The 11,670-nt window shown below is 36.2% G+C and overlaps 1 protein-coding gene across 4 annotated transcripts in view; it reads right to left on the bottom strand.

The window, feature by feature from the left end:
* Positions 1 to 388: 388 nt before the first annotated feature.
* GK5 (glycerol kinase 5) overlaps positions 389 to 11,670 on the bottom strand; it is a 30,659-nt gene continuing 19,377 nt past the window's right edge. For 3 of the 4 annotated variants that reach the window (XM_013944380.2, XM_067301866.1, XM_013944379.2), the window contains exons 12-16: positions 11,458 to 11,543; positions 7,176 to 7,279; positions 5,758 to 5,817; positions 2,749 to 2,882; positions 389 to 1,361 (exon numbers count right to left, since the gene is read on the bottom strand). In XM_013944380.2, the coding sequence (XP_013799834.1) occupies positions 1,225 to 1,361; positions 2,749 to 2,882; positions 5,758 to 5,817; positions 7,176 to 7,279; positions 11,458 to 11,543 (521 nt within the window). In that variant the 3' untranslated portion in view covers positions 389 to 1,224. The remainder of the gene's footprint in view (positions 1,362 to 2,748; positions 2,883 to 5,757; positions 5,818 to 7,175; positions 7,280 to 11,457; positions 11,544 to 11,670) is intronic. The other variant, XM_067301867.1, reaches the window with a different exon arrangement.

Below are 11,670 nucleotides of genomic sequence, written 5' to 3'. Positions count from 1 at the left end.
TTCAGGTAGAGTAGATACTCCAGCTCACGGTAAGTGACTGTGAAAGAAACCAAGGGAATAGGACATGATTTGACCATCCATGTTTCAGCACAACGAGAGTAAGTGGTAGTTCTTCAGCCTCTCTTGGATAATACTCTATATATAAACATTTCTTGTCTCCAGTGTCTGTGGAACACAATCACCCATGACTTGAATTGCTATCATTCTGAAATGAAAATGTTCAATAATTTTACATTTTTGAAACTGATTTGCACACACTCCTGAGCAAATTATAGTAATTTAAGATTAGTGATAAACAAATACATAAGAATAATTAACTACACATTTAATAATTTATTTTAAAAAATATAAAAGAAATTAATAACTTCAAAAATAAAATTGACCCTGTTTTAGCTAATAATAATAGAACTTAATGATGGGCATGAAAATATTAATATTACAGATTTTTAGAAATTAGAGTACCCATAATTACTTTTAACATATTTGCATTAACAGTACGAAACAATATAGCTTTTTGTTCTTATAAAATTAAAAAAATTGAGCCACTGATAGGTACTGGCAGCCACAAAAATCCTGGAACAAAGTTTTTTTTTGTTGTTTTTTTTTTAAACAGAGTACAAAAAACATCTTTTTTTTGTATTTCATTTTAATTTAGTGCTTATCCCTATGCACCACAAGAATGTCATCACACAGCTTGGTCAAATGCTTCCTTATAAAGTCAACCAAAACGTGACAACAGCCTATCAGGAAGGTATTTCTATACACAGTCAAGTCTACCACAAAAAAATAAAACCCGACAAGCAGTCCTTTTACTTTTCTTAGAAATGTTTACAAAACTATATGTGCTTTTTGACATTCCTTGATGATTAACATATCAAAGCTTTTAAAGATCAGAAGGGAGGTGAGTTCCTCACTAGAAAACCCATCATAGGAAAAACCTCCCCAAGTCTGGTACATGGTTATAGGATTCAAGCAGCTGGGCCACCCAAAGGAGGTCACTGAAGGGACACAAATGCTGCAGCTGGACTACAGCTGTCCTAAGGACCATACGGGGCTTCATTATGGAGTGGTAAGTAATCTAGCAGTAGGGGGGTTACTGAAGTACCGTATAACTTTATGTATACATGCCATCACAAATTTCGTTTTTTATTGTCCTGTTAACTCCAAGGTTTAATAAATATTAATTTGAACACCAGGATTTTTCCATCATTAAAATGTCTATTTCTACCAGTGCAGAGCACGTTGCATTGCTTGTGTCCAGGCATCCATAGCTGGTTTGTATTCTTCCGAGTCCTTCTGGGGCTCAAAAACTGTTTCTATTTGCCTCAGCTTCTTCAGTTGTTCTTTGTCAGTCCACAATCCTATAAACAGAAAGTTCATTCTCAAGCTCAACTGCAAATATGTTATTTTTGAGTTGTTTTAATTTATCTCCAAGAGATCCAAACCAGAAACACAGTAAGAAATCATGACAGTTTTTCTTTATTCAACCAACAAATTTCTCAGAGGGAAACATATTTTTTGCACTGGGAAACTCCATTCCAATAGGATCCACTTGTTTGGAATCCTGACAACAGCACATCTGCTTAACTGGGATAGTTTCCAAGGAACAGCTCTGGTACTCTGAAGTTCATTTAGGTTTCATCAACAGTGTGCTTTCAGCCACAGGTCTCTCTCAAGTAAGAAGAGCCATAGAAACCAAGGTTTAGCACTAGTTACTTTCCTACTGCCTTAAAAAAACGGATAAATGGCAGAAAACAGCTGGTGTTACCTATTCAGATTAATTTATGCTATTGAAACATTCTTGCCTATCCAGGGCTGCAGTGGACATCTTAGACAGCTTCTTTACAGTTTTAACTGTTCAATAAGTCTTACCCGAGTATGTGATTTTTATCCTGAAGTTGCGTTACGTACATATCAAAGCCATTCAATAAAGTTAATATCCATCTACAAAATACTAAGTAAACCATTAAGTAATGGTTTAAATAAACCATTAAGTAAAACTATGGACTAATTGAGTTTTTTTTTTTTTTTTAGTTTTAAGTCTGGTTGACTATATAAATCAATTCTGCATGAGTGAAGCTGGATTTTTTTCTGCTAGTAATTCCTTTTGTACTTCCTCCATTGTGCTTATTTCTGTGAAAATCGTAAAAAAGGAGGCCTAAGTTCACAGATGACAGGACACAACTTCCATATGAATGACATGGCTGCACACAAGCATGGCAGCTTCCTTGTCGCATCGTCCGTCCACATCACACACCGCTTTGAGCAGTACTAATGTGGAAGGGGACACAGAGCATGGGAGTCAGGGAAGAGGGAGGGAGCAGAGACAGGACTCACTTCTTCCTTCTCTGGCAGTACATCCTTCTGAACATAAACTAATCTTACAAACCTGTATGGAGGCACTTTTCACATTAAGCTCACTGTCACTATTCATTTACATAAAACTAACAAGTGTACAACTGTTCAGCAAATCAGGATATTATGTTAAAAATGTAAATAAGTTCCTTTATTTGGCTTTTTTACCCTACGCTCCGTTTCTTTGGTCGATCATATACTAGTATATGGGTAAAAAGCACCACACAAAAGTAAACACTACTTACCTTGATTTCCCTCAGAGACAGCAAAACTAATCTTTTGGGGAGATTTTATGATTATTTGAAATTATGCACTTTTTTCTTCGTTTTTTGTTATCTACATATCTACATTTTGGAAAAAAAAAAACAACTGTTGTATACAATGTATACATACCTGATGCAAGACCTGCTAGAAAAGCTGCTCCAAGGCTAGACATATCTGCAATTATAGGCTTTTCTATTTTCTTATTAATCAAATCAGAAGTCATCTGCATGACAAAGCTATTATTACTGACACCGCCATCAGCTCTATGTGGGGAGAGAGAAAGAAAAGGTAAAAAATGGGTTCAGTTCAAATGCTTATTGCCAAAATTTTAGAAAACAGCTTTTTGGTTTTCACACCTATGCATAAATCTTCCTATCACTCATAAACAAATGTGTTTCCATTTTATGGGCAAATTTAGAGGACAGCACAAGAAAAAAAAACACAAAAAAATCCCCCACCTTTAAGGGGAGGGGTGGGAGGGGAAGAAGACCACCTCATCTAAAGTTTTGAGATACATCGTCCTGACTGAAATGTTAGGGTTTATAACAGAACTTTTATATGGTTATCACCAGGATATGACAACAGTCAAAACCATTACATTAAACAAACCCTTCCAAGTGTTCTCAGATCTGGAAAGATAGGGTTTTCCCATTACTACCAAATCTTTGAACTAGTAAGCTAAAATGCCTTCACAGTTGCTTGCCCTTTTATCAGGAGGATGAGAATGAGGCTTTCATCTATCTTTTCTCTATTTACTTAACTGCATTGTCTGAAACCCTTTAAATAGAGAAAACTAGAACTTATCAATGTTGATCTTTAAACAGCTAAGAACAGTTCCTAGCGATGCAAATTAATGTCTCCTGCAGCTGAAAAATAGCTATAACAAAAAATGACCTTTGAATTGTCATATACTGGTTGGCTATACCACTGGACTCCAATACTACCCCGTCATGTAGTTGTTTTCTACCAAATGTGGTAAAGACATCTGTAGTTTATTACTACAGAAAGTGTTGTGTAATAAGACTTTTCTGTTGCTTAGAAAACTTCACCAATTTAAATATGCCAGCCAAAATCTTCTATGCTATGTGTATGCCTCTGAAAATCTTTATATAAATGGTTTGTCTGTTTCCAAAAGTAAAATCAGGAGACATTTGTCTGATTAGAGATGTTATGGGGTTTTATTTGTTTGCACATACAGTTAAGAAGTGTTATCTCCTCTACGCTTTGGAATAGAAACTTAATCTGGCAAAGTCACTTCCTTAATGCCAGTGACATGCCTTTTTCTTGTTCTGTAAGAATAAAACATCTACTTGACTCAAGTTACAAGAGACAAAAACAAGAAAGAATTTGCAAATGCTCAGTTTTATATTTAGCTAAATTTTGTTGCTACACACTTTGGAGATTCAGTCTGTAGAGCACATACTCTAGCTCAAACTTCCTATGTGGCATTAGACTGCGAATGTGCTATTTTCACAGAATAACTAAATACTGACACTCCAAGAGTCCAGTAACCATGAGGACCATCCTTTAATGGCTGCAGCAGGCTGCTAAAACACAGGACATGGGGACTAAATAAAATGAGGGTTCTTTTTCTGTGCTTTTCTTGCTGGTGTTGAAACAAGCCAAGAGAAGTAATAGGGATGGAGAGGACTAATGAAAACAAAGACACGAGCTTCTAGAAACCAAAGGCTGGGGAGAAACAAAGGATACAGGACAATAGCTACAGAGGGAAGGGACATATTCAAGAGAGGATAGGAACACATTAAGAGAGAATAAAAACAAAAATCAAAGGGAATGGAAAGATATGAAAGGTGTGGGGACAAAAGAATGGGAGAGCAATTTACAAAACTACTGAAAAAGCCATGAAGTACATCTCATTTTTTCCTAATGCTTAATCCACATGTTAAATTGCTACTGATCTTAGTTACTTCTATTATAGTCACTGCATGAAGCAGTGATTTTGTATTGAGTAAAACAGAACATGATCACACAATTTATGAATTCCATTACAATGTAAAAGGGATCAGAATTCTAAGGTTCCCTAGGGTGTCTTATTTCTGGTGCTTGCACACTTTGCATTTTGCAATCTCTATTTTATTTCTAAACTTTTACATGCAATTTTCCAAGTAAAATAAACTTCCTAAGGAATCAGAAATTCTCAATACTTTGGATCTCTATTCCTCTTTGCTACAACCCCACACCTGGCTGCTTCTTCATCTTGGCCTACTGTGTCCCAGTATGTCATGGAATATAGAAACTTTTACCTCCTCCCACCTTTGTACTTTCACCTTTCTTCCACTGCTCCAAATCCTCATTTCTCAACTGTCTAGATGCCTACCAGTCTATTTCTTTCATTGCATGGGTATCAGAATAAAGAACACGATGCTCTCCTCTTAGTTTTTGTCTGTGAAATCACCATGACCCCTGGCTGTCAAAAGGAGCAATTTCAGAGAGCTTTTCTCAGCATCAGAGGTTTGAGATAGATCATGTCTGGTAGAGAATCTCCGAAATGACTGGTGTTACCAAACTAAGTTTCCACTAAACATGTGCAAGCTCGTTTTTCAGCAACATATACTTCGACCAAATTTTTAAATTTTTCCAAGAGGCAGTGAAAAGCATATACTAGAGATCAGGGGTACCTCCCTAAATTTAATCTTCTTCTGCAAAAACTTAAGTATAGCATATTCTTAACAACAGAATATTCTTCCGCTTACCCTCGCAAATAGACCCAGTTTTAATTGAAGTCTTCAAAAAAATTCAATCTGTGACAGATCCAGCACAAAAAAATCCAGTATAAAGGGGTAAAAGGATTTTTTAAGAAAGGGGAGAATGACCTTCACAACAGATATTGCTATATGCACTCTAATGCTACATAAAAACATAGATTTGCTCTCATTTTTTTTTAATCAGGGTAAGTCTTCACTCACCTGCTGACAGCCGTCAGTGCCAATGATTTAATTAATAACTGACCCTCTTACAGATAGCCTCTACAGTCACTTTTAAAATTACATCAACATTTGACCTGGTAATCAATCATCTACTTCTCAGTGGTTACAATAAGACAAAATGAACAATCAAGTTCACATCTGTTTAACTAGAACTCTCATGTGTCAAACTTACAAGTTACATGGAACTTACCGAATAGATCGAAGAGGAATGTGTACCCTTTTCACAATGATATCATAAAGCTGTTTGTTTCTTTAAAAAAATATTTAGTTCAATTAAACATTATATACCATATAAAGTGTTTCCAGTATCTACAAAATCAGAAAATAAAGTACAAGGCAAAAAATACCTCAGTTTTCTCAGAACTACTGTAATAGCTAACAAATTTCCAGAATGAGTAAATAAATAAATAATAAAAAAAGGCTGAAACTGGCCTCTGCTATACATCACTATGAAGGCACAAGTATGGCTAAATCGCATTCTATAGCAAGTCACTATAGAAGGTACATTATTCCCATTTGAAATGGATCACAGGTCTTCACAGACAAGATACTATGGTTGATGTAACAAATGGTTTCGAGTGAGGAAAGAAAGTGACAGAAATGTTATTCAGAGTTTGTCCAGCTGTCTTTTAAAGGGAACCTCTCAAGGCTGTAAGTTTGATTTGTTCTGAAACCATTCCACTTAATGGTGGAAAATTTAAAGGCAAAGGGTTTCTAGCCTTTTTCTGTTCAGGTCTTTGGAAGAGATGAGATATGTAACATGTCTGTTTTTAAGACACTCACGCTCCAGTTCAGTTCCACGCTCCATCAGCATCTGATGTTTCTCTTACAGTGAAGAAAAAATTGCTTTAGAAACAGTTGTAGCAAGTTAGAATTTTACCTTCCTCAAGACATTTTTTTTGCCTCTTTGCTGGAGGTTATGATGCCCAAAGCAGAGCTGGTGCCTAGATGGAAGGGATGTGAGTGTTCCCTAATTGGCCACACTGCAGTGTGAGCCAGGCTCAAACTATATTCATTTTCAGTTCCAGCATGCTGGCTGAGTTTGCAAGGCAGAGCCAATCTGTTTCACAGCTAGTTATTGATGTGATAACCTCAGTGACTAGCAGTAATGTGTTTAACCTTGACAGTTAGATCTGGAAGTTGTTTTCTCTCCACATCTCTAAAGATGTTTAAGATGCCTATTACTATGTTTTATAAAAGCTCAAGGATACAAACTTTAGCCAAAGATCTAACTTCCAGCTTCAAGGATACTGTAACACAGCTGGGGTGGGCTACAGAAGCTTTCTTTCTACCAAAACATTGTAGGAGAACAAGGACTAACTTTAAACAGAGAACATTGTTTCTGGCATGTTCTAAACAATGTAATTTAAGGATCTTTATATGATTACTTAATAACAAAAACTCTGAATTAATAAATATACACTAGTTTATTTGTAATGTTTAAAGAAGAAAATAAGAGAAGAAGCTAAAACTCCCTGTCCATGTTACTATAAAGCACTATTACAATTTATATTTTACAAGTTGCCAAATTCCACATGTCCATTTGACACAGTTGATCAACATAAACAACGAATATGAGAAAACATAAACAAAATAAGTAAGTTGTACCTGAAAGCTACAGATTCCAATATAGCGCGTACAAGATGGTTTCTGGTAGTGGAAGGTTTCAGCCCCATGAAACAGGCACATAGATATGGGTCATTCACAGAAACCTACAGAAAAGATTTCACAATGAGTTCAGTGAGTTATATTTGACGGCTTTTGAGAAAAGAGTCAAATAGTAAGGAAAAAAATAACTTACGACAATTACAGGCAGCATAGTGAAAGAAGAAAATTGAAAACAATATGTAAGCAGTATATAGTGTTATTTTAGCTACTCAGTGAACAGTTTAAATAGTTTCTTTCAACAGCAAAAGGTTTCTTGTAAGTGACTTCTTCTGAATTCTATATACTAAATAACATGAATCTATAGGACTTCTCTTTAAAAAAATACAGCATACACTTAAAGTGTCTAGGACAGGGCACACTGATATTGCTGTTCTCTAGCAAGACTTCACTTTTTCTTTTTTTCTTTCTTTTTTTTTTTTTAAACTTCTGGAACTGCTGAAAGAAGGATGGACCGAGTTTTTAAAACAGCATTGAAAAGGCTGGCAATTATTTTTTATTAATTTATACTACAGTCTGTTTTCAATGACAACACTGTAACAGATTCTGACTAAAATTCTAATGATCACTAAGTTGTGTTTTCTTTTGCAGGAGAACTGGAGGACAGATTTATGAATCTGAAGTCTCTCTATTCCTCCTCCACTTCTTTGGTGAACTTCATGACAAAATATTAGTTTGCTGGTTCATAACTGGTCTGTGACAACATTAAATGCCCCCCCCACACACACTGTAGGCAGTTATTTTTTAAATTGAAACAAACTCTTCTAGTTGTATTCTGTTAGATATCAGTTATGACAACACTAACTGGAAGTTTGAATTTCATGTGTGTAAAACACACAAACACTTATAAAATAAATAAAGAAAATGCTAACATATGTAAAAATAAATATGTATGGATAGGTATATATGCAGCAGCCCAGTAATGGAAAGTGCTGAATTATCACTTGTTGTTACACAGTAGATAATCATGCTCAGCAACTACCAAAAAAACCTGTGTGTGTGTGTGTGGGGGGGGGGGGGGGTGCTAGTGACCAGAAGGAAAACTGGCATTTTATAAAAGCATCTAAATCAAAGAAACTTTTGCATTTCAATTCAAAGAAAGCAATCTATTTTTTCATGTACAAGTACTCTTTCCATTCTAGGAGTGGAACCATTTGCCCAGCCCAGTAGCACAATAAGGATCCATTGTTTCCAACTTTACAGATTTTCATATACAAGATAATACATCAAAAAGTAAGGACTAATACTCTAGATGATGGTGTGTATTTTGAAAGAAGCACAGTCCTCAAGAAAAAAAAAAGTATGCCTGTGTGTAAATTTGTGCATATATATGCATGCCACCCAAAAAAAAGCCATTAAGTTTTTGCTGCTGCTATCAATCAGGCAAATTAAGTCTGGAAAACCTTGCTTCTAGAAGAAGGAATAAGAGGGGAAAAAAAATGATTAATGCACATTCAGTTTCATATACACTTCCATAATGAAGCTCCTCTCAGTGTATTGTATCACAGCAGTATAACTTAGTAAAAAACAAACACATTTTTACTACCTTAATACAGATTAGTAGAGAACATTTTACTCTGTGTAGGAAATGAACACATGGACTTCATAAAAACCCTAACCGCTGTCATTTGGAGGTCTAAGAAATATACAACATAAGCAAACTTGCGTTAGAATATAGCTAGTGAAGTAGAACAGATATGTTAAAGTTCTAGAAGTATTCAGCTCTGCTCATGCCCCTTTTCATACCATTTAATCCACATCTAAACTGATCCAGATACTGCTACAGTGGGTCAATTTGCTGTGCAAGTCCCACCAGGATAAGGAGGGCTCTTAAAAGGCAAAGAAATCCACTTTGGTGGATCCTATTATTGGTTACTAGGTATCAAAATTAAAGAGCAATCCTTTCACAGAGTTTTTCCTAAGTACAGTTCCTAGATTTGCAGTGGGCTTATTAGAATTCAGTAAAAAGAGACTCAATCCATGTTTACTGAGAAGTTAGTTGGGTTTTCTTCTGGAGACAGATTATCAAGAAAGCAGAAGAAAGAAAATAAAACAGAACACAAACCAAAAAAAACCAGACCTTACCAATATCTCTGGACCGAATATTAATTGAATTAGAGGTTCAGAGAAGATTCAGGACAGCATTTGTCTACCTTGGGATTCCTGTCTACAAATACAAGAGTTTGGGGAGGCTCAACACTTGCTTTTTCACAGCACAATTAATCACAGTATAAACACCACACAGAAGAATCTTAGCTTAACCAAGCATTGTATCTCTAGAAATAAAATTAACGAGTAAGGCAGTTGTTTAAGACAAGGTAGCTGGGCTCTCTGTAGAATAGATAGGAAAGGAAACTTTCCTGTGCCTTTTTCCATTAACATCAGGTAATGTTAAGTCCCTTAACCCCCCCCCCCCCCCCCAAAGCCAAAACAAAAAACCCAAACCAACCAACCGGAAAAGCCAACCACCCTACTCCCGGGAATGATCCAACTGGGCATGGGAGACCAATGGGGTAAAAAAACCAAACAAACACAAAACCAAAACCCCCCCACTACTTTTGGATCTACATAAAAAGATGAGATGGCAAAAACATTCTATGCAACTTCAAAATGTATATTCAAACTAATGAATTGCTATCTTAGACTTCTAAGAGAAAACAGAAGGGGGTGATTTTTGAGGGAAGAAAAAACAACCTATGTTCACCTTAATGCTGTTTCTTTACCTAGTTGGAGAACACAGTAACAACTGACTTGTTCAAACCAACATCACTTGCCTATACATCAAAGAACAGCTGATGGCAGGCATTAACACCCAGTTCCAACACATAAATAGCTTTCCTTTCTTCCTGCCTGGTCCGTCTGTTCAATAAAGTTTATAATACTAATATTCCAAATGACAGCTTAGACACCAGGTTCTACAAAACAAAATTTCTCCTAAACAGCCATACTGATTAGAAATGTAAAAAACAGTATTCTGCGGAGATAAATTGATACCATGCTGGCAAATCCAGAACACAGAAAAAGCTATGCTGATGAAAGCGTGTTCTCAGACAGATTATCTCACGGTGCTTAGGGAAGCAGTGCAACTAGATGAGAAGCTTTTGGAGCTCTGCACAACACCTAGACTAGCAACAGCCGCATTAGAAGAACCTGTTTATTTCCATTTTGCAGGAAGGTTTGTCTAACAGCTGTGACTTGCAATTTGTCGTATTTTGTGGTGACAAATCACTAACTATTATTACCAACTGACAAGCCTTATAAGGGAAGCAACTGCTCCGTAGCTGAATAGGCAGTATGTCAACCCCTCAGCTATAACAATTTGTCATTTAATGTATTAACTGAAATTCCCATCAATTCCCTTCTAAACTAATACGCCAGACTGAACTGCAGCATCAATATCAGCCTTTGTTGCCTATGCACAGGGACAGTAACTCAGCTCCATAACCAAACCTGAGAGGGACCATGAATCAGAGATGGGAAGGACAGGCATAAGGATGCACAGTCTCCAGCATAAACAGAAAGTAAACAGAAAGCTCCCAGAGCTTGTGACCCAACAGGAACAAAGTCACTGCAGGAAGTCCCTCAAATAAAGAGGAAGTTACAAGGAAGCTACTGGGAAACACAAGGGAGCAAAATGGAGAACAAACACCAGGAACTCCTTAATATATTCACTGTGGTCAGTAAAAATAGCAACAAAGCACTAACCCTGTAGTAAAACAGGGGAATATATAATTCAGATTAAAATCAGGTGTTCCGAAAAGCAGTCTTCCTCATGTTTAAGCACTCTGCTGAATTGCAACCTACATCTTGAAAAGAGGCAGAATAAAATGGATTATTTTAGCACAGTGCTTAGGAAGTATTATCTCAACGAAGGCTCTGCACGAGACAAAGCTACAGGCTTGTTTTCTCTCTCTGTAGACATTGCCTGTGTTACTGCGGGGATGTCACTTGGTTTATCTGTCCTTCAGTTCTCCATCTGCAAAATGGAACTAATTTTCCTACTTCATAGGCTTTTTGCTTGGGGTGGGAGGTTTTAAGCATTTTGATATACAGTAATCTGCATAGGTTGCGGTGAGAGACACAGCCTAAGATCCGGAGTAGAACACAGGTGATAGAATGCATGGTGATAAGATGCAAATTACTACATGTAAAGAGGATATAAGTTATACTTTTAATCGGATTATTAACAATATATTCTTAATTATAGTAAGAATAACAATTTTACCTGAAAACTTGGAACAAAATAAACGCCTTGAGAATCAGCAATACTCCGTGCCATTTTTGCTGTTTCATCTACATTGGTGAAAAGATCTGTAAAGATGCACAGGTCATATGCTTTTACTGTTTATTTTGATTTCTTTATAAATTATTAAGAGACAAAAGTCTAGAGTTATACTATTTCCTTTTGCAGTATTCTCAAACCAAGACATTCTAAGGG

Source organism: Apteryx mantelli, chromosome 9 (genome assembly GCF_036417845.1).
Source record: "Apteryx mantelli isolate bAptMan1 chromosome 9, bAptMan1.hap1, whole genome shotgun sequence".
NCBI lineage: Eukaryota > Metazoa > Chordata > Aves > Apterygiformes > Apterygidae > Apteryx > Apteryx mantelli.
The sequence above is the reverse complement of the archived record's forward strand: the minus strand, read 5'-3'. Positions and strand labels throughout refer to the sequence as shown.